General features: G+C 34.8%; 3 protein-coding genes across 6 annotated transcripts in view; all 3 read right to left on the bottom strand.

The window, feature by feature from the left end:
- Positions 1–884: 884 nt before the first annotated feature.
- On the bottom strand, positions 885–5052 carry tlcd1 (TLC domain containing 1). Its single transcript, XM_055180608.2, has 4 exons — positions 4359–5052; positions 3621–3703; positions 1973–2055; positions 885–1479 (listed from the first exon to the last, which is right to left on the bottom strand). The coding sequence occupies exons 1-4, from the start codon at positions 4562–4564 to the stop codon at positions 1096–1098; spliced, it is 756 nt and encodes a 251-aa protein (XP_055036583.2). The 5' UTR covers positions 4565–5052; the 3' UTR covers positions 885–1095.
- A 3244-nt stretch (positions 5053–8296) lies between these two features.
- nipal4 (NIPA like domain containing 4) lies at positions 8297–13418 on the bottom strand. Of its 2 annotated transcripts, none has more exons than XM_055180990.2 (7): positions 13306–13418; positions 13092–13200; positions 12451–12702; positions 12201–12257; positions 12027–12117; positions 9530–9690; positions 8297–9411 (listed from the first exon to the last, which is right to left on the bottom strand). In XM_055180990.2, exons 2-7 carry the CDS (start codon positions 13129–13131, stop codon positions 8801–8803), a joined length of 1212 nt encoding a protein of 403 aa, XP_055036965.1. In that variant the 5' UTR covers positions 13132–13200; positions 13306–13418; the 3' UTR covers positions 8297–8800. The 2 variants fall into 2 exon arrangements, with proteins under 2 accessions (XP_055036965.1, XP_055036964.1); XM_055180989.2 differs by having other exon boundaries at positions 13275–13391.
- Positions 13419–19891: 6473 nt separating this feature from the next.
- gria1b (glutamate receptor, ionotropic, AMPA 1b) overlaps positions 19892–23664 on the bottom strand; it is a 90618-nt gene continuing 86845 nt past the window's right edge. For 2 of the 3 annotated variants that reach the window (XM_055179686.2, XM_055179685.2), the window contains exon 16: positions 19892–23610. In XM_055179686.2, coding sequence (XP_055035661.1) covers positions 23452–23610 — 159 coding nt within the window. In that variant the 3' untranslated portion in view covers positions 19892–23451. The remainder of the gene's footprint in view (positions 23611–23664) is intronic. The other variant, XR_008637723.2, reaches the window with a different exon arrangement.

The raw sequence follows: 23664 nt of genomic DNA, 5'->3' as shown, positions 1-23664 counted from the left end.
TTGTGAGAATTAAACCTAGAAGTTGTTGCGAAATGTTGTGAATTAGCAGATTTTCAGCCAACAACTAAATAATACAGCCATAGAAATGTATCTTAATGTGGCTCAGTAACCTTTGCCAAGTTGGCTGTAAAACTGCCTTGGCAAAGAAAATTAACCGATTAATACATGAATAATTCAGGTTATAATGAAAATGTACATTAGTACATTTTAGCAGTAAATAAGTAAAGTAATAATCATCTGTCCTGTTCCAAAATTTTTATTTTTTTGCATTATATTGGCCTTTGTATGGAACATCCAGGAAAGGTTTAATATTGAAAATGTAAATAATTGAAGCAATTTTTAAAATTATAATCTTTAATTTTTAGAAACATTTCTTAATGAGGAAAAATCATTAAAAGAGCATTTCATTTTCCAATAAGCATGTTTACAGGGTTTCCTGGCTGAGGTAGGTTTTTAAAAATAAAATAACTTCATGGGAAAATTTGTTCTTATAAAATTAATACAGACAAATATTGTAGACAAAAATCTATATTGGCAAAGCTACACTGAATGCCAGTGTTGATCAAAAAGCATCTTAAAGGCGAAGTCCACAATGTTTGAAAAACGCTTTGGAAAAGGAGACGGGCCGACTACCAAAACACACTTATAGCCAATCAGCAGTAAGGAGCCTGTCTACAAACCGACATTCTTGCCGGGTTGTGTATGTGTGGGGCGGGTCTATCAACAGAAAGTCCAGATTCTATTGGGGTAGGGGCGTGTTTGATTAGGTGATTTCAAATATCAACATTGGCTTTCAAACATCATGGACTCTGCCTTTAAGTGGAGATGAAGTTATCTGCCATGATAGCATAATTACCATGCTATCTTTAGTTTTTTTTCTAAAATGTTGGGGGAAAATAGATGTGTAGAGTATTTTAAAAGATTAATATCTTATTCTAACATTTTCAAAAAATTAAACAAAATCATTGTCTCTGATTTACATCAAAACACTCTGCTGAAGTTTGCTTGTTCCATACAGCTCTTGTAGATAATGTGTCATTAAAATTCATTTTTTAATAGATGGACTGATGCACATCATCCCCTGGTCGTGTTGATTTAGTCATCAGCAAATTTCTTAGCGCTTCTGTCAGGGCGGTGCTTGGATAAAAAGTCAGTGCACAGCAGGCGGTAAAAATAGATGAGCATCATGATGTTCATGAGGACCATAGTTACTAGGAAGTATAAAGCATGATCCAGTGATGAGAAGTGATGTATGATGTACCAAGTCAAGTAAAACTGCGCTCCAAGCCGGAAGACTACATAGGTCACCACGTTAAGCAGTTTGTTAATATGGTAGAGAGACGAATCATAAGACACTTTAGCCAGTTTCAGCAATAAACGTGTGTGTAAGAACACACTGTTCACCTCCACAAACAAGGCCACAACTGCACCTGCCACATATTGATGTGTGAACACGGCGTACAGGAAACACCAGATCACCTAGGAAGAAATAATTTGAGTTATTTGCAATTGTGGAGCGTTGAATTTTTTAACTTTGGTGTCCCTAGAGTGCGTATGTGAAGTTCTAGCTCAAAATATTATATAAATATTTAATAATATAGCATGCTAAAATTGCAACAAAACATTTTGTGTGTGTCCTGTTAAAATGCAAATGAGCTGATCTCTGCACTAAATAGCAATGCTGTGGTTGGATAGTGAAGATTAAGGGGCGGTATTATCCCCTTATGACATCACAAGGGGAGCCAAATTTCAATGACTTATTTTTTTCACGTGCTTGCAGAGAATGGTTTACCAAAACTAAGTTACTGGGTTGTTTTTCACATTTTCTTGGTTGATAGAAGCACTGGGGGACCCAATCATAGCACTTAAACATAGAAAAACTCAGATTTTCATGATATGTCCCCTTTAATATTATCAGGTATGTTCAAAAGATACTCAAGTTACGTCTGAACAGACTTGTGTTTTGACTTACCAAAACATGGTGAAGCAGAAATTCCCAAGATGCTTTTGCATACCCACTAAAGATAATGTCGCCAGCATCCTGAATGAAGTACCCTATCAAAACAGATGTTTAATGTCAAACTCTTTCTGAAACATCAAGGCATTAACACACTTCTTGTCTTTTTTCATACAGTCACATTCAGAGTACATTCTTTACTTTGTTAAAGTATGTAGGTAACACCCTCAAATACCTCAGTTATAGTATGTTTACAATTGGACACTATGCAAACACTCAAAGAAAGAGGAAAGCTAAAAGATAAGGTAGCTTTAACATATAAGATGTTAGCAGTAATAGTTAATGATTTTCAACAATATTCCAAAAACCAGAGTCACAGCATTACTGAAGCTTATCAGAAGATAGGTACAGAAGTTGTCACTGGGACAGTACCTTTAAAAAGGTCTTACTATACCATTTTGTACAGATATGTACCTTTGAGGTACCAGTAATTGGGTACCAATGTGTACCTTTGATGTACCAATATTAGGGTGGTCCTTATAATGGGTAATTTTTTATGTTCATCTCTCACCCCCTAAATGCATTAGGATATCAATAAAAACACACTGTGAAAAATTTTGAATTGTTCCTACAATATCTGGATGTTGCTTGAAATCACATATTTTTTGCAAAAACTGTACCAACGCACAACACACATAAAACTTGCTTCTTGGAGGGTAACTTTGTTCCAGTTATTTCAGTCTCTTCTAATCCGAGTAACCATATAGTGGACTTGCTTCGTGTTGCTTCAGCCATTGTCTCAGTGTTTGTCTATTGTGCTTCATTCACATTGAAGCTTTCTTGCTTTGAAAGACATCTTACAACTAAAACAGGAGTTTTAATTGCATGTAGCACAAAATTGTACTTTTTGTACCTTTTTTCTGGGAGTAGATACAGACATGTTTTTATTTTGTTACAATGCCTTAAAAAAAGTGAAAAGTTGGATCAACTAAAAAAATAACTTCAATTGGTAATACCCCAAAGTATTAGTTTTTTCAACATACATTTTTCACTTAAAGTATTTTCACTTAAAACAGCTGAAAAACATTTTTTATGTGTTACCATTTAAAGTATTTTCAACCAACTTTTTTTGGATACACTGTTATAAAAATATTTTTTTTGCACTTATATACTTGAATTAACAAGTCAATGTAACTTTCTTAACTGGTGGGGAGTTGGTATAATAATAAAAAAAAAGTTGAATAAGCTTAAGTTATTACAACAATTTTACAGTGAATATTGGTTTCAAACACCTTGCTCTTAAATTATTATTTTTTAAATCTCTAAACCAAAATTTCAATAGTAAAAATTAATATTCAAAATGAAAATATGTTTTTTTTTATTTTAGTATTTAAAATTAGCTGAAAAGCCTAAAAAGGGTCATTTAATGTAGCTTTAATTGTGACAACTTACCCCACGTGGTGTAAAATATCCCATAATTCTTTCTTTCCTATACTTGTAATTTAATATTTAATATTAATATAACCCCGTCATCGGCCCATAGATGGACCCAATTTGTTTATCATCAACAGCGATATTTTTCTAGGCACACAATATCACAGCAATGCAATACTAGATGTTGATGCATGTGTTTTTGATGTTTACAAATATGTGATCTACTGACCAGATGAGATGACGATAAGCAGGTAGGAATCAGGCGTATAGGTAGAGCGGATTTCATGAACCATCACCGGATGCTGTATTACACTGTTGGGACACAGACAGGTTCATGCATGCTGTTGATGATTTCAACCATGTTGATACAAAAAATGTGCTCAATACTGACACCAAGTAGAAATGAAAGAACAACAATATAAAATCTATCAGTTGCTGGGCAAACAGGCACAATGGTAAAACTCTTGCTTGTTTTGAGAGGTGAATAGATTCATATTCAGACAATTGTAATGATACTTTAAGTTACACAGTCACTTACGGTTCTCTCAGTTTATGCCCTGTTTGGCAGGTTTTTCTTGTTCTAGTCTTACTGATGTCTAACTGAAGGTTAGGTACTTTTAATGAAATTGAATGAAGACACTACTATTAGTTTGTACTATCTAAAACTTTATAAAGTAGTCTAGGTAATGCCATAACATATATAAATAATTAGCCATTATTTGCATTTGTGTGGCACAACCTGATGTATGCAATCACAACCTTTCGTGATTTCGTTAGGTTGAAAAGTTTGCTGTCTTTCTGGTTTTGCACTGAGTTAAAGTTCAAATCTGTTGCTTATACAAACATTATTTCTTGTTTTCATACTTTGAAGGAGTAGGTCACCCAAAAATAACAATCAAGTCTACCTTTAAAGATTTGGAAAATAATGATTCAGTCAAACCAAATATATATAGCTGCATTAACTCACCAGGTAACAGCCCAAGTGCCAGTCAGCAGTGAGTGGACGAGTGATACTGAAAGGTTTTTCCACTTCCATGACTTCCAGGGATCTGTGTCCACAATGATGGGACGGTGCACAGTCTGTAGTAACTTGTGAAGGATCCTGAAGACCACAGAGCAGCACAGCACATAGATGACTGGATGCTTCTGGACTTCATTCAGCCATGTTTCCATCCTCCACCACTGCTTGTTTGCTTGTCTCCTCTTCCTCAGAAGTCCTTGATGTTGTTCGAAACTTTCGATGCACTTTTTACAGTTGCGCAAACACAAATTTCATTCAAATACAAAAATGGTCTTGGAATATTTGCCACTAGTTTCACCAGTTTAAGTTTTACATATGTATTTCTCAACTTATCTCTCGTTCTCCCACGTGCTGCTGCCTGTCATAGGTGTGGCATCTGTCACAGTACCTGTTTGTTGAGCAGTGATTGGTTGTTGAAGAGCAGGTTTGTAGAAATGTTAAACTGTTGGTTACACCTCTTTCCTCTGAACTTTTCAATTTTTACAAATCTTTACCCTACAATCCAGCACTGCCTTTTGTATATGTAGTGATACAGTTGACTCTGTTGTGTGAACTGCAAAGTTGTGTGTGTGTGGCTCGGTGGGCAGTTGAGCACAATAGAACAATCGAGGCCATTTAAAAAATCCACAGGCATACTGTCGTCCTAAACAAACGAAATGTACTGTGTCTTGCAGCTGGATCAAATGACTTCACTTACACTGTCTGTCCTGGAGGAATATATTCCAGTAAACAGCCTGTTATATTGGTTTTTGACTCAGCTTTTCGTAGTGATATGGACGAAAAAATGCACCACCCACACTAGCAGTGTTGAATCATGAGGGTTTGGTTTCAATCCTGCTTAAATACTCCTGTCTGTTTTTTTCCAATCTTTGACTCAGCCTTTTGCTTAATATCATAAAGTTCATCCTTTTTGTTTAACTTTATCAGTAACACTTGAATCCTTTATTTAATATATATATATATACATTGTTATTTTAATCTTGTCTCTACATGTTCTCCAAAAAATATTGTCAGTATTTGTCATATATGCATAGCTGTTTATTGTTTCATTCATTTGCATTCATTTATTTATTCCACTATGGTAAATATTACAATGAAGCCTCTTGGAAAGGTGGAAAGATGGTTGTAGCAGCTAGGAAGCTAATCAGGTTGAAGCAGCAGTAGAATTCGTCCATGTAAGAGTTGTTCTACGACTGAATTAATTAATAGAAACATTATTTAAAGGTCGAAAAAACAACAGTGTTGCTGTAATGTAACAATTGCAATGTCACAAGTGGATTTGTGTGCGTGGTGTCCTATGAGATTAAAACAATTCATACTGTAAATTGTTTAGCTGTTTTCAAAAGTTTTTTTTATGAATTTTGAGTTTTTTAAGCCTTTATCACAATAAATCATCAGGTTTCGGGATGCGATTTTCATAATCTTGCTGCTCAAAAATTTGTTTATTTTTAAATTTTAAAATCTGTTTATTTTTAAAATTTAAAATTTTTTTATTTTTAAAATTTAAAATTTGTTTATTTTTTTATTTAAAATTGGTTTATTTTTTTTTATTTAAAATTTGTTTATTTTTAAAATTTAAAATTTGTTTATTTTAAAATTTAAAATTTGTTTATTTTTTAAATTTTAAATTTGTTTATTTTTAAAATTTTAAATTTGTTTATTTTTAAAATTTTAAATTTGTTTATTTTTAAATTTAAAATTTGTTTATTTTTAAAATAAAAAATTTGTTTATTTTTAAAATAAAAAATTTGTTTATTTTTAAAATAAAAAATTTGTTTATTTTTAAAATTTAAAAATAAACAATTTTGCAATTTAAAAACAAACAAATTTGCAATAAAAAAACAAAAAAACAAACAAATGTAAAATAAACAAAAACAAAACTGCTCTACAGATCGTGTTCTGTCACTACATGGTCTCAGACAGTGATGTCTTTGTGCTGTGGCAGCTACTGTAGCTTCTCTGTGCATTTCAAAAAATGAGGGGTGAGCTGTGTTCCAATTTACAATCTCACCACTAGATGCCGCTCAAATTTACACACAGCACCTTTAAATGTTTTCACTTTTCTATGAAAAAAGTTGATAAAGATTTTAACGTAGATCCAACTTTCACTCTTTACAGTGTAGTTTATAAAGTAACTTTCCTCAAGTTTTAATATGACATGAGCAATTTAATGTATAGCCAAGATTTTACGAGAATAAGAAGTTCAAGAGCTCTAACCTTTCAGGATATTGCTCAAACATTTATTACAGTTTTTAACAGGGTGTATTACACTTAGGTGCCATTAACACACAACCAGAAACACCCATGCAAACCTCTGTAAACTTTGTAATCAGCTGACATGTGTGGGGGAAGTTTTGGGACTTATGTATGTGCAAAGTTTGCCATCTACTGGTGTTACTGAGAATGCACACAAAAATTATGCATATTTTTTACTGTGCATAGACATAATTACTATTTTTATACTGTACAAACTGTCAATTCTATCCCCTAACCTGACCCCTAATCCTAACCCTCTCAGAAAACTGGCTGTTTTATACTTTCATTAAACTAAATTCTGATTATGAATTATGCTTATAAATTATGATTTATAAGCTTGTTTCCTCATGGGGACCCAAAATTTCCCCACAAAGTCAAACAATAGCAGGTACACAAATACACACAATAGAGTGGTCCTTTTAATGGGTCAAATTTCTTTTTTTAAATGTTCAACTCTTACCCCCCTAAATGTGTTAGGATATCATTAAAGACACACAATTGTTCCTACAATATCTAGAGGTTGCTCAAAGCCTCTGAATATTTCCGAAATCACATCTTGTTGCAAAAACTGTACCATTTAAAAACGCACAACACACATAAAACTTGCTTCTTGTAGGGTAACTTTGTTCCAGTTATTTCAGTCTCTTTTGATCCGAGTACCCATATAGGGGACTTGCTTCGTGTTGCTTCAACCATTGTCTCAGTGTATATTGTCTATTGTGCTTCATTCACATTGAAGCTTTCTTGCTTTGAAAGACATATCAAAAATAAAACATAAGTTTTAATTGCATGGGGCATGGTCAAATAATTCTATTGCTGCCATAAGTATATATTATTAAACAATTATACATGCTAGCACAAAGTTTCACATTATACGGGAATGTGTTAACTTCAAAGGTCTTGAGCAACCTCTAAATATAAACTAATATTGAATTTGTATTTATTTATTCAAACGGGTGCGCATAAACCTTTACACACACAGTATATAAATAAGCCAAGTATAACATTTAAATAATAATGTCTTGAAAAATGTATCATTGCATTTTATATATAGGCTATATATTGATGTTTTGTATTTGAGAAATATCTTTAATGTTAAATTCAAATATTTTGCCTTGATTTTGAGTATAGAGCTTTTATCAACAAACAAATAAATGATTTCTAAATGCATGGCTCTGCCTTTGTATAACTACTATGAAAAATGTGTTTTTTATTTGTCAGATGTGAGATAAAGACACAGAGCTACAGTTCTGTTGTCTTGAGAGTCATTTGATCCAGTGCTTCTCTGTTCAATGGATTTAAGAGTAAATATAGTCTCAAGGTCAATAAAACGCTTGTTTCCTCTCTTTCCTGACTTTTCCAGCTTTTCAAGAAAAAACAACAAAAAATTGTTTTTCACAGTTTCCGAACTCAGCAAACGGAAGTCAATGTGTTAAATGAAGTCAAGAATTTAATACTGGCTGAAGAAATGATTCATTTAACATTTAATGAACCAGCACACAAAAGAGGTGTGTCAATGACAGTTTGAATTCTTTGAAAATCTGCTGATCTTCTTGGAATTCAATTGGAGAAGATTCTTAGTCATACATCATAGCCACTAGTCAAAGTTTAAGAGAAATGGTCATAAAGACAAAATAGGTCATTTCTTTATTTGATGTTGCATTTAAAAACACTGATCTATTTTAAATAACTTCTTTGGAAAAACATACAGATAAACATAAACAAAGAATCCCAAGTAAAGAGGATGGAACATAGAGTATATATGTGCAATTAAAATGTTTTCAAAGCACTGACATTTTAAAAGACTGCATACAGTCCTCAGCAGCAAAATATCAAATAGTGCTGCGTCATGTTCTGTATTATAAAGATTCATTCGAACTTGATTCTAAATACAATCTACGAGCACTTCAAGATGTTCCTGTTTGATCTTATCTCACAAGCACAACTGTATCGCAAAAACGCATCAAATTTTTGCAACCACAAATTCTTCAAGAATACGTCAGCGTTATAATGCCCTCAGCTGAAGTCTATACAAATAATTCCATTATAGCGCAACAGCCTTCAGTGAAGAAAAGTAATAATAAATTGAAGACATTTCTTCACATTCTGTATACAATGCACAAGTGTGTCGCTCAGCTGATGATGAAAACTCTTGGTCCTTCCTCTCTCATGGGTGGTAGGGTTTCAATGTTCTCTATGAGGATGTGCTTGTCCTCCCTCCTTGATGGGCTTTCTTGACCTAATGGCTCACAAAGGCTATTCCTCAAATCCTCAAGACAGACATTCAAGTCTTTGAAGAGGTGCAGCATGCTCACCCCAATCACGATCACCAAGAATCCCCCGAGAGTGCCCACCACATCCACCCCTGACATGGCTCTCCACTCTTTAAACAGAATTACGGAGGTGCTCAGGACCACGGTAGTGAAGAAGACGTAGTAGATGGGGTAGACCAGGAGCGTATTGAAGGTATCCAGCGACTTGTTCAGATAGTTGATTTGGATGATGATGGATCCAATTAAGGTAAGCAAAAGGACCCAGGTGAGAGGATGAAGGAAGACGGAACCGTCCGAGAAGGCGGTGCGGACCGCGATGCCGAGGCCTTTGACCGACGACACGGTGAAAGCCCCGAGCAAAGAGCAGATGCTTATGTAAATTAATATGTTTGTTTGACCGTAGCGAGGGGAGAAGTAGAAGATGAGGAACATACAAGCTGCCAGGAGGATGCAGGCAAACACCAGAAAACCTTTAGCAGAAGCAGAAAATGTGTCAATGTTTCTGCATTTAAGCTTTTTGAATTAAGACTTATAGATCAAAATATAGATCTCAACAATAAACAAACACGTTAACAAAGGTTCACTAACCAGGATCTAGCAGTTTGTCTGTCATTTCTGAAAGTGTTGTCACCTCTTCCTCTTCAGGTGCATGTATTACCATTATGGTACTTCCTAGTATGCTCAGCAAACAGCCGAGTTTTCCTAGTAGATTCATTGTTTCTCCGAACAAGTGGGAGGACAGAACCGCACTGAAAGAAGAGTAAACACGCATTAGCATTAGTAAATATGCATTTAGATCTAATGAATACATCAGATATAATCACAAAAGACTATTGCTAAAACTAATGGACCACTGTCAACATATTGCATATGACATCATATTAAAAGAAAACTTTTTTATAATAGTTTTATTGGTCGATGATTGTTGCACCTGTTATTTTAGCAAATGTGCATAATAATTATGTGTATGACATGTATGTTAAAATGTATATACTGATCTATCTGAAAATTGACACAATGCTGGGTTGTTTTAACCTATGGTTGCATAAGAACAACCCAACATTGGGTCATTTTTAACCCAGCATGTGTTCTGTTCAATATTTTTAAAGTGAGGTTGATTTAAAATTATTGAGTTCATTTGACTTAAAAATATAAGGGGGTCGCATAACAGACGCACAGCTCATGGCCGCGCCATTCTAACAAAACGAACACTTGGCTTTGACTCAGGAAGTTGCTCAAATGTCGCACCACAGAGCTCCACTCACATAGTTAACATTAAATAACATCATATTTTTTCCAAATCATTAGCGATTAACATTGGCTGCTAACGTATATTATGCATTTTGAAGTAGACGCTATCTGACTAAGCTTGCGCTATTTAATGTGCACTTCCGGTTTACGATACCTCCGAGTTGTCCTAGATGCGACTCGGAGAGGTGCTGAGTTGCGCGTCCGGTGTGTGAGCCCCTTAATGACCCCCTGTGTGTATGTGTGTGTGTGTAGGTTTTTGAGACTGTGGAACATAATTGGGTTAATATCTTCTAAATTACCCTATGGGTTATGTTACCCACTGGTGTCGAAACCTATTTTGTTTCCAGTAACACAAATGTTTTACTTTTTCAAAATAAACCATTTTTCCTTTATTTTACTATTTACTACTATTTATTATTATTTTCTATTATAGTCAGTGATAAGTCATTATTTTACTACACTGGAAAAAGTGAAAGCTGCTCTACTTAAAGAGGACATATCATGAAAATCTGACTTTTTTATGTTTAAGTGCTATAATTGGGTCACCAGTGCTTTTATTAACCTAGAAAATGTGAAAAAGAACAACACAGTAATTTAGTTTTGGTAAACCATTCTCTGCAAGCATGTGAAAAAGTAGGTCACTGAAATTTGGCTCCCCCTGTGATGTCAGAAGGGGATAAAACCGGCTCTTAATTTGCATTATCCAACCACGGCACGTCATTTAGTGCATTTGCATTTAAAAGGACACACCAAAAACGGCACATTTTTGCTCACTCCTACAAAGTGGCACTTTTAAATCTTTCCCCGTCATTGACGAGTTTTAAATGCTTCCCTGCCAATGACGAGTATTTCCGGCAATCTGCAATACCGCTATTATCCAGGTGGCGCTCTTCCACAACTTATACAAACCGGAAGCAACGCTTCACTTGAAAGAGATTCAGACCGATCCTCAAAACATACATGGAGTTTTTATTCTATCAAAAGTCCTTCACAAAAATGTCTAAATTTTGTGCTCAAAATGGATGAAAGGGTATAAAAAAATTTGGTTTGAAAGCAGAGGGTCTGATCTTTCATTTGATATATTGTATGTTATGTTTATATATTTAAAAATATAACATATAATATTTCAAATATATTCCATTTTCTGGAAGGCATCAAACTTTTTTGAAAATCATGAAAAATGCTGCCGCTGACTGGGAACTTAAAAAAAAAAAACGGGGGCGGGGAAAGATGTATTATACATAATTTATTTATATGATATTTTGAATTAGAACTTTACATATGTACTCTGGGGACACCAAATATTTATTTTTACATATTAAAAAAGCCTTGTGAAATGTCCCATTTAAAAACACGACTTCAGTGACACTTAAAAAAATTACGTTTTATGAACTTAAATGAAAATTTTAAGTTGAAAATACTTTGTGCGTTATCAATTGAAGTAATTTTTAAAGTTAATCCAACATTTTACAGTGTATGTGTTGCTTTATATCTTTGGCATCATGTTTATTGTTAAACAACATCTAAAAAGTTATTATTAGAATTTGATCATATGGGAATTCGTACATATTTTGGGAGTTGGCTAATTCGTATGAAAGTGAATTGTACCAAAACGTACAGTTATGAAGATAAAGGATTAATAAAGCCCCACCTGTAAACCCTTATTACTGGTGTGAAAGAAAATCATACACAATGTACGAATGACAGAAACATGAAATTGTGTTGGAATTATTACAAAACAAATACTGTTCATCCCACTCCCAGGCTTGTAATGTTTACACAATAATGTGTAAAGCAAACTGTTGTTAAGTGTAAATAAGGGTGTTGCCATCACCTGATAAGAACACTGAGAGCTCCTAAAGGTGTCACCACTGTGGCTGGAGCAAACATGTATGCAGCAAAGTTTGCTACCTCACCTCCACCCACTAAGCAAAAGAAAAACAGGATGTTACCCACGTCTATCAGAATATCAGCAGAATGATTTAAAACTGCATTTTAATAAACTTACTAGTCAAAAGGCCACCCCACCAAAGCCAGTCCCTCAGGTAACCATGGCCTCCCTCAGCTAACCAAAAGATTTTTACATGTTTAATTAATTATACATACAGAAATGTTATTAATGTTATGTTATAATGTTACATCTATCACTTACATAACAGTCAGTAACTACCAATACTAAAAGAGAAACAAAAAAAATCTATCTGCACTGACAGACATGATGTTTTCTACTATGTAAATATGAATGTAAATGATCTGACCTGCTCTCATCTCCCCAGCACTGGCCAAACGAAGCAATGCCTTCTTTTTTAAAGTAACACTTCCCCCAATGAGGAAAGTTGAGAGTATTGCCAGCATCAAACCTAGCCAGAAATTGTAGTTGCTCCATTTGTCAATGGCAACAGCTGCTTTGTTGACAGGAGAGGTTATATTACCATAAGACGTGTTGCCAGTTATTGTGTCAAAGATACAAACAAATGTGGACGTGGGACACAATAGTCGTATGGCAGAACCTGAACAGAAGAATAAGTGATGTTTCATTACTTCATTATTTCAACCCAAATTACAAACACAAATGAACAAACACCTTATGAAAAGTTGTCAGGGTGTCATCAACACAAACAAATGTATCCAGGTGTCAGTGCGACTGCTCGGAGTGATTTATTATTTAAGAGAGGTTTCGCACACTTAAAGCTTACTATTAAATTAAATGATGACGATTATAATACGTTTTATTAGCATATTAAGCTTTTTTATGACATTCATCAGATATCATTGTAAAAAATATTTGTCATTAATTGTAAGGCTGTAAGACTGATGAAATACTTTTTGGAGAAAAACTGACACACACAAAATCAATTTGTAACCTAAAGATAATTTATATAAAGTAGTAAAATCTTACCATTTATACATGATTCGATGGGTAGATTTATGTCTTTCATCGTGTCACCAACTTTCCTCAATATGGTTTAAAGAAAAACATCCACGAAAACAACTCCTCTTAGAATAATCTGGATAAAGAAAACATCTTCGTTTTGCATTGCACCTTGATTCATTTGCAAATCTAGGAACAAATGTTTTGTACCATCCGCGGCGTTACTTAACAGTGTTGATACCTCCGCGATCACACGCACGAGCGGACAGCGGCGAGCAGAGCAGGTATCTGGTGCCACGCCCTAAATTCACCTGTGCTCCTAAGCACACGGAAACACAACCGAGTCCCAGTCAGGAGGGATTAACTGTCATATTTCTGTAATAGGCTAAGAGGAACTCAAACTAAAACTTCCTATTTATACATGAAAATTATATTTGAAGGAGGTGACTTTCGGAACAATTTACAATAAGGTACTTATTAGATACTGAATTAGTTAACATGAACAAACAATTAGCAAAATATAGTTTTCAGTATTACTCTTTATTGTTAGGTAGTCTATTACAATTGTTAATGTTAGTTTATGGTATATTAATTGATGTTGACTGAAAAGACATTTGATTTAAAAAATGTAGGCTATAGTAAATGTTGAAGTCAACGTATTAGTTAATGAATTATTAATAAATAAATAAATAAATAAAAGATTAATAAATGCTGTAAAGTATTGTTTGAAAGATAAGAGATGTAGTTTATGGGTTTTGTCTAATGGAAACATCTATTTTATCAATCTTTCACAGTTTCACCTTAATGCTTTTATAATTGCTCTTTATAAATACATATGCTTCAAATTTTAATCAAAGTCAGACTTTAGATATTTTCAGCGTCCTAGGATGATTTGAAATATAAAACAGTAAATCACAAAAATTAACTTTAGCTGGCTTTTCACAGACTGGGCCACATTTAAACAAAACTAATAGCATATGTTAGTATTAATAGTATGTTAGTACTGAGAGAAGCAGATACCTGACACCCTTCTGTAGGTGCTGATCCACACAAGATTTGCAAAGAAAGCTGGAGAACCAGTTTGGCTAATATAACGGGCTTAAAAGCAAAGATAAAGCAAGACATGCTTACGTTGGCTAAAATATTTTGTTGCTGTGTAACAGCTCAGATATTGAAAGAGCCAATTTAGCAGACGTGCTACATTTTAGATAATCAGGCCTAAATTCATCAAACTCTATATGTGCAAAATAAACATTTAGATCCTGAATGTTTCCCAAACACGATTGTCCTGTTTAAGACTTGTAAGGAGTTATTCTGTTGTAGCCTACTCAGCTGTTTAAAAATGAGTTTTTCAATATAGCACATGGGGCCGTCACAGTCTGCCTGGAGGATGGTTACCTAGAGCAAGTGTACTACACAGAAGTCCCTTGATGAAAGACGCATAACCACATTTTCCACTAATTCTAGTAATGATCTAAGTGTGGGACTTTTTTTTAACTAACATTAGGCCACACACAAAAGGATTGTGTTGAATTTTATCCTTTCATGTCCAGTATCATATCCAGTAACTTTAAATGCCAAGATAAGAGTGTGACGGTTATGTATATGATTGGAAGCTGCTCAAAACAACTTTTTATGTGGAATGTAAGTGCAAAAAATAAACTAATGGAGTGGGTAAAAATTTAATTTGACTTCACATGTCCCAACCGGATAGGACACTACAAGACAGTTCTGTAAGAGCCCAGATGATGTCACTGCAGACTTACTGACAGAAATCACAGCTTCAGCTTTGTTCTGAGCTCAGATGTTAAAAAGGAAACAATCTGAAATCAAACCAGGTGGCAAAGTTTTCTTTTGAGAAGTTATTTTCAAACTCTCAATTTGAAAGACCACATGGGTGAGATTTCTTGCAGAGCCACCGGTCTTCTACTACCAATTTTCCATTGTGTTTGTGAGATTAAAAATTTGCTAAAAGAAACATTTTAAATTTATTAGGATGCAAACCGCTTCTGAAAAGGGTCAGCTAAACACAGTTGTTGTTGGAGGAAAAATGCTGCCACAGTTCTATCTCCTTAATTTGTGGATTTTGTGAAGTCATTATGCTGGATAACAATAGCCTGAGGCAACAAGCCTATCATTTAATTTATTCCTTTTGCCTTCAACAACAACAACAAAAGCCATTCTGATAATAAGTGTTGTAAGCTTTTCAAAACTCCAACATACCTTCCCCACAATGCCAAACAATAGACACAGTCTAAAGAGGAAATGTCAGATTATTCAAATAATAGATAAGCACAGAGGGAGAGAGATGCCTCTTGTTTTTTAGTATAAATGTTGATTACCATCATCATTCAAAACAACACTACTACTTCTTACAGTCTTCCATCCAAGCTATGAAAAACAATTCTTACAAGATAAACATCATAACAATAACAGAAAGACATTAGCAAAAGGTATTATTATAGTCAAATGAAAATGTCAACAGGAATTTAATGGATAATTTACCCAAAAATGGAGTTTGTCATCATTTACTCTTAATTATGTTGTTCTAAACTTAAACAAAAGTTAAGTGCATTGACTTTTAAAGTTAGTTAATGAAACATTTGATACACATACCCATTATAAAAAAAACCTTTAAATTTTTAGGTTTAATCAAACTTGAATTAGTTAACTTTCTTGACTTTTGAGGAGTTGCTTTAAATGATAAAAAATAAAGTTAAATTAGCTGAAGTTATTTTTAAGTTAATTTTAACTTTATTTATTTTATAATTTAGCAACTCCTCACTACATTTATTGTAATTTCAAATTGATTAAACGTAAAAATGTGCAACAAAGAAATTGTATAATGTACAGACAATTCACAGTTAGCATTACTCTATCTTATTAAAAATTGGACTAATACAATGATTTCTGATCTTCATCATTTTTTCCTTTTGTCTCTTGTACTGTTATGTATTTACTGTAAAGATGCAAAACTGTAAAAAGTGCTATAGAAATAAATTGAAAAAAATTAAATTATACATTTCTTTCCACTGTGGTGAGGTTAGGATAGACCCAGTCTGTACCGAATTTGTCAGCATTCTTTAAAATGATGGCCATTTGTGATTGTCATAAATAGCACTAATGTGACATTTGTAACATCATAAAGTCTAAGTATTCATGCCGTCCATTGCAGCTCTGATGTCCTTCATCTTTAAATGCAGTGTATCATGAATGATCATTACGAAACACGCTTTGATATTAGCATTTACATTTTAAATCCACTTCAGTGTAAAATCTAATCTATAAGAGAGTGAGTAAGAGAGAGAGAGAAATGCATTAAAGAAAAACAGCTTACAGCTTACAGATAGAGCAGCTGGCAGCATCAATGCACTCTTAAAAGTTGTAAGGCATGTAATGGGTTGGCATAGCAACTGTTTTAGAAGAACTGACAAATTAGCTATGAGAGTTTTCTTACAGAATAGTGAGATGTCAGCCTGACCTAAAAACACTTCTGATCTCTACAGTCATGCCAGGATATAGGCATCCATAGGTCACTGTCATCATGTTTAAACAGCTATTTTAGTCATAATACGTATTTCGAATTGTTTAGTCAACTACTTTAGTTTATAAATTTAAAAAAACATAAAATCTGATTTGCAGACCAATACAGACTTTATATGGAGCCTCCTGCAGGAATATGGTGATCATGAAAAAGATAAAGATTAAATGTAAAGACAGGATTTAAAGTATATGGTATTGCCTGTCAACATAAACATTAACTCAGATTTAGTCTAAAGCAGGACTGTTGCACAGACATTTTGAAGGGCAGTTGGTCTTGACGTCAGATCATTGTCTGATTTGTCTGACGTCGAATCAATGTTGGATTTTAACGTCGGATCAACGTTGGATTTTGATGTCGAATCAACGTTGGATTTTGACGTTGGATCATTGTTGGATTTTGATGTCAGATCAACGTTGGATTTTGACGTCGGATCATTGTTGGATCTTGACGTCGGACCAACATTGGATTTTAACGTCGAATCAACGTTGGATTATGAGCTTTGGATCAACGTTGGATTTTGACGTCAGATTAAAGTTGGATTTTGACATCGGATCAACGTTGGATTTTGACATCGGGCCAACGTTGGATTTTGACATCAGGCCAACGGATTTTCACATCAATACTCAATGTTGGGCAGATGTCAAGGCTAATTAAGACTAGACCTGCAAGAAACCCTTTAGGTTGTAAGCTAATATTTCATAATAAATGCCCACAGACTTATAATGGAAAAACATTTATGTTCTCAGTTTGCTGTATCCACTTGTGTTGGATTTTGAATTCACATCAACGTTGGATTTTCACGTCAGATCAACGTTGGATTTGGAATCGGATCAACATTGGATTTTGACGTCGGATCAATGTTGGATCCTGACTTCTGATCAATGTTGGATTCCTGACTTCGGATCAATGTTGGATCCTGACTTCGGATCAGCATTGGATTTTGACATCGTATCAACATTGGATCCTGACGTCGGGTCAACGCTGGATCCCAACATCAGATAAATAATTGGATTTTGACGTCAGATTAATGTTGGATCCCGACATCAGATCAACATTGAATCAATGTTGGATCCTGACATCAGATCAACGTTGGATCAACGTTGGATCCTGACGTCAGATCAACGTTGGATTTTGACATTGGATTAACGTTGGATACTGATGTCGGATCACATTGGATTCTGACGTCGGACCAACGTTGGATTATGGCTTCGAATCAACGTTGGATTATGACGTCGGATCAACGTTGGATTTTGACATCGAGCCAACATTGGATTTTGACATCAGGCCAATGTTGGATATTCAAGCCAACACCCAATGTGGGGCAGATGTCAAGGTAAATTAAGATCAGGGCCATGCACAGACATTTTGAAAGCCAGTGGCCCAAACCAAAAAAAGGGGCACTAAGGGGGGTTGGTACAGTACTATTAATATGGTTTTAATAAAATATGATTATTATTATTATAGATTACTAGTAGCAACTAAGACAAGTGATTATAATGGTAAATGGACTGCATTTATATAGCGCTTTTAACAGACCTATGGCCATCCAAAGCGCTTTACAATTAGCCTCACATTCACCCATTCACACACTCATTTATACACCGATGGCGGTGTCAGCCATGCACGGCGCCAGCCAACTCATCGGGAGCAGCTGGGGTTAGGTGTCTTGCTCAAGGACACCTCGACACTTGGTCCGTTGGAGCCGGGGATTGAACCACCAACCTTCCGGTTTGTAGACAACCTACATGAACCACTGAGCCACTGCCGTTATTAAGTATAATATACTTAATAACAAGAATTAAAGGAACAGTATGTAGGATTGTGGCCAAAACTGGTACTGCAATCACAAAACTTGTGGCCAATACACAACATGACAACATAAACATCAGTTGAGGGCTGCAACTCAACTTTTTAAATGACAATATCCTGGCCGGACCACTGTTGTGAGTGATATAAGTGAGTGATTAATGTCTAGTGACATATCAGGGCCATTTCATGATTAATTGATATAAATTTCTTACATACTGTTCCTTTAAAGTGTGACAAAAAGTCTTCTTTTTTGTTAAGGCATTGTTTTTTTGTATTTTTTGTCTACAAAGTGTGCCAACAATCACAAATTTGGTAATAATTATGATTGGGATTTTAATTTGATAAGACAAGCATTGTAATTCTAAGAATGTGAATATTTTGTTGTTACTGATAGCACACATACATTTTGGAGATGTCTATCTGAAGTCTGCATTTACATCTGCAGGATTTGTATTTGATTGTTTGCTCATGTGTAATACGTCTCTGAGACATTTCATAAAAGATGTCATATAGACATATTGAAGAAGTCTTTGATTTAGAATGTACGTAAAACAGCTCTTTAGCAGACATCTTACAGACGTACACCTGTACCTGTTTGCTTGCTAAGTTGTTAGCAATTTTAGAAGACAGAAAATCATTACCGACCGAAATACAAAAACAAACTAATTCAGCTGATCAACAACTGAGATAATGTAATAAATCTAGTGAATGCAACAAACTTAGGGAACTGTCATCTCCACTTTCCGAAAACCACTGAAGCGGCCAGAAAAAGACAAAGTGGATTATCGGAATTAGTGGATCTTGTAGAGTAGTAACAGAACACTTTAAAGGGCGGTTGATGAGAAGGACACCTCTGCTGATAAAGGTGGTCCACCGGACCACCCCCCTGGTCTAAAGTCATCTAAAGTCATAGGCACTCATACATTTTAAGAGTCAGATTCTAAGAAAAGGCTATATGGGATTACGATTGCACTGCATCACAACAAAACTTCATCTTCAGATACTTCTGCATTTCTGAACACTTTGTAAACACTTTAAAGGTCTCTAGCAATTTCTGTGATTGACTGAAAGGCCAGGCCTATGGAGGAAACTAAGAGAACAAATGTGGCATTTATCGAAATCAATACAGCACTCTGAAAGCCAACAGGAAGAGCTTAAATGTTCCACCAACAAGTCATTGTGTTTCAGTGCAGGTCATGGTGCATTTATTTTATTATAGTGTCTGATAGTGATCCATAGGAGATCCATGCTTCAAACACATGCAAACATAATAGATGGTTCATCTTATGCATTTCAAACTCATTTCCAAAACTCATTATGCATTTTCAAGATTTGTAAGAATTTTATTTCCATATAATCTGCCTACATTTTCACTTAATCTTTTTTTTGATGAACAACAGCTTTGACTGCTGAAGTCTGCATGTGTTTAAAGCACCGACAGTATGGAGGAAAAATTTCAAAAGGATACAAAAACTGTTCGGTAAGAAAAGTTTATTTCCGAATACGCCTTGTCAAAACATCATTTTTTGCTGTTACATCTTGCTGCTGTTTTCTAAAAGGTATTTTCTGAGGTGAATGTGAAAAATGATACTTCTCTAAAAGCAATTTGAAAGTTAAAGTGTAAAACCAAATTAAAAAAACATCAAGGCCTAAAATACAGAATATCACATTAAATACAATAATTCAAAATAACAAACTGAAGAAATAACCCACCGAATGGACAACAAAGGCCACAAAGCATTGTTTCTGCCAGCACAAATGTTTCACATCATGTTATGGTTGTTTCTCTCACGATCTCGATTTTGTACAAATAGAATTGGCGATAAAAAACAGACAATTCCAGAAAAATACAAACAGACAAACAGTCACCACACAGAGCCTGGATGAATGTCAACCGGTGAATCTTGTGCTTAAACAGAGTATTGACATTCAGTTTTATCTCTGTGCTCTTCAATAGTATGCGATGATCAGGTCCATTTGAAGCATCTGCTTGACACAGGCTTCATTTCACTTCCAGGTCTGTGGTTAAATAAACACCTAAATCTAATGACAACTTGATACCTGTCTAGATAAAGTGTGTTCATATTATTGGAGTTTAAACAAAAGGGTGCAAGAACAGGGAAACAAATGATCTGGCTATTGCCACCACACATTGTTCTTCTCAAATGAGCTCTTCGATTCAGGCTATTAAATCATCCTATTAATCTTACAACACGAGCGATTTTTGTTGTTGTCCCTCTGCCAGCCATTAGGCAGATTTCTACAAAATACTTTCTATGAAACAGAACAGTATCATCTGCTATTACGATGAGATAATGTTTTAAAGTGGTCTCTGATCTCATTAGCAGGTCAGTGTGTGAATGATCTACAGTACTATACAGATCATCTGTTTAAACAGATGTCATGTAAACCACACAAAAAAATTGCTAAATTGTGCATTTTAGTATTCATACCTTTTCCTTAACTCTCTGAATCTATCAAGAAGCATGGACAGGAAACAGATGATGGGTCCAAAGTGTTCACAAGGTAAGGATGAAGCTGTGATAAGGCAGTAATAAAGAATGAGAAATCGGACTCTCCATCGCATTTGTAAAAATCTCTTTCCATAGAGATGCTTGTCAATCAAATTGGTTGAAAAGGAAGACGTGTATACTGTGCATTGAAGGTGACACTGTGACACTCGCTGATGTTGCGCAATTCTTCTTTATCAATGGCGAATTTTTTTTCATCCAAAATTTTAAATTAGGCCATTATTTATATAGTCTTGTATTCATTTATGTTGTTATTTTTCTGTTGAGTGCAGAAGAAAAATGCTGAAAAATCTTCAGTGATTGCTCATAGTGATAAGTCCTGTCAATCTCCAGAAAAGCACATTTAATTTCATAATTTGATATAAAACACATGAAAAACATGACGTACTGTTTAACCGGCATAGAGCTGCTATATTTAATAACTCTGCAGGTGAAGATTATAAGAAACAAAACGTCTATAAAATCTATCATATGGCTTCAGAAGTCTTGGTATATAGCGCACAAATCATATTGACGACTTTTTTATAGCACATTTTGTCCTTTTTGAAGTTTGATAGACTGTAAAAAGTGAAAAGTTGGATGAACTAAAAAATTACTTCAATTGGTAACACCTAAAAAAAATTTCTTTTTCAACGTATGTGTTTAAAGGGACACTTCACCCATTTGCATAAGGTTTCTAAAGTTAGAACCCCAGTCATGTTTTTGAATGGTCATGCATAATTTTCTCAGTTGCCGCTGAGAAAGGCGAAATACAGATTTCAGTGTTGCACTTCCTTCTTTCAATGATGCAAAAATCATCATTTTGCATCATTGAAAGAAGGAAGTCCAATATCTTTGTTGAGGGAGTGAGACTACAAACATCCATTTTCTCGGTCAAATAGGCACCAAATTCTAAATGTATGTTACATTTCGACTAGAAATATGACACACTTTCAATAAAGATTAATGTTTCTACGTGTGAAATGCTCCTTTTAAGTGGAAATTTTAAGTAAAAAAATTAAAAATGTAGGTGTTACCAATTGAAGTATTTTTTAAGTTCATCCAACTTCTTACTGTTTACTGTGCACTATGAACTGTCATAAATTGGAATTAAAATTGATTAATTTTCTCTTTATGTGCAAAAAATAATGTACCTGGGGTGAGAAAATAATACATTTGAATATTTAGTAAACTATCTAATGATAATGTGTAACTAAATATTCAAAGAAAATACTTTTCTTCGATAGATGAGGAACTAATGTGACCCTGGACAACAAAACCAGTCATAAGTCGCATGGGTATATTTGTAGCAATAGCCAACAATACATTGTATGGGTCAAAATTATTAATTTTTATACCAAAAATCATTAGGATAATAAGTAAAGGTCATGTTCCATGAATATATTTTGTACATTTCCTACTGTAAATATACCAAGCGTGCCGCACAAGCCCTGAAAAGTGAAGCCAAAACGTCTCAATCGCCCCCCAGTGAGTGGTCCCAGTATAGGTCATAAAATTATCTTTTTTCCGAAGCTGTCATTTACTGTAGTTTTTATTACGCTGATGTAAATTCAAATGTTTGTTTTTAAAATAAGTTTGTGTTTAGTTAGTTATTTAATGATATAAAAACATGGTGTCACGTCATGATTGACAGCTGTGATATCGTGTGATATGCGCATTCTTGATTTCGCGGCTTTACTTCCTGCTCACTACTGTGCAGGACTGGTCCCGAAATCGCTACTGCGCAGACTCAAGACCCAAGATGTCAGCGCCGTATCGTGACACTGGCGGCTTCACTTTTCACCAATGGAAGAGAGCGAACAGGCGTCGTCCATCTTTCTTTTTACAGTCTATGAAATATACAATAAATGTATTTATCATCACTGTTGCTAAGGAGTTCATTTGAAGGTGATTTTCTCAATATTTGGATTTTTTGCTTCCTCAGATTCCAGATCAGCCAAATATTGTAGTATCCTAACAAACCATACATCAATTTATTCAGCTTCAGATACTGTATAAATTTCAATTTCAAATAATTGACCCTTATGACTGGTTTTGTGGTCCAGGGTCACATATAGAATAGGAAACATATATAGCAAAGATATTTAGCATAGGATAGACAACACAGAAAACGCAATGTGCATCATAATTGCAAAACTGTGATGTTGGGGGAAAAATGACATTAAAGAAACAGCGCAGTTCAATTGTCACCAATTTGCGAAAGTGAAGAAAAGCTTTCCCCCGTGTTCTCAGGTACCCAAAACGCTGTTTCTTACAAAAACCTCACCGTCTCCTTATTGCACCAGAGAAGATTCAAAAAACAACCACATCCTAATATTACAAAAGTAATTTCCCTCCCATCCTTGTGTAATTTCTTTTGGAGCCAAGAGAGTTTTGTCAATGAATCCATTTGGCAGTACTTCAATGGCAGGTGAGCTATATACCGCATTGCTCTCTCATTTTCCCTCCCACTCTCGCTATTGTTTTTCTTTATAGTCTCCTGATGTTTGCCGCTGTTGCCCTTTTACATCCCAGTGGTGCTAAGGCCCATGGCAGCAGCCTGGCCCATACACGGCAGAGTCTGTGTCGGTTTGGGGAAATCGTGCGCCATCACCCGACCATTCTCACCTCCGCTCCCAATCCTGGTCAGACTTGAACTGAGCATGGCTGCGTCAATGATTTGCTATGGGAACAAAGACAAAGAGAAGGTCAAGACTATGGTGCCGCTTTGAAGAAC

Source organism: Misgurnus anguillicaudatus, chromosome 9, assembly GCF_027580225.2.
Source record: "Misgurnus anguillicaudatus chromosome 9, ASM2758022v2, whole genome shotgun sequence".
Taxonomy (NCBI): domain Eukaryota; kingdom Metazoa; phylum Chordata; class Actinopteri; order Cypriniformes; family Cobitidae; genus Misgurnus; species Misgurnus anguillicaudatus.
The sequence above is the reverse complement of the archived record's forward strand: the minus strand, read 5'-3'. Positions and strand labels throughout refer to the sequence as shown.

Coding starts and splice junctions, on each gene's coding strand:
- tlcd1 (XM_055180608.2), bottom strand. CDS start 4,564: ATGGAAACATGGCTGAATGAAGTCCAGAAGCATCCAGTCATCTATGTG. Junction 3,704..4,358: donor GGCACTTGGGCTGTTACCTG/GTGAGTTAATGC, acceptor GTGTCCCAACAG/TGTAATACAGCATCCGGTGA. Junction 1,480..1,972: donor TTCTGCTTCACCATGTTTTG/GTAAGTCAAAAC, acceptor ATTTCTTCCTAG/GTGATCTGGTGTTTCCTGTA.
- nipal4 (XM_055180990.2), bottom strand. CDS start 13,131: ATGAAAGACATAAATCTACCCATCGAATCATGTATAAATG. Junction 9,691..12,026: donor GCTCTCAGTGTTCTTATCAG/GTGATGGCAACA, acceptor CTCTTCTTTCAG/TGCGGTTCTGTCCTCCCACT. Junction 9,412..9,529: donor AGACAAACTGCTAGATCCTG/GTTAGTGAACCT, acceptor CTTCTGCTAAAG/GTTTTCTGGTGTTTGCCTGC.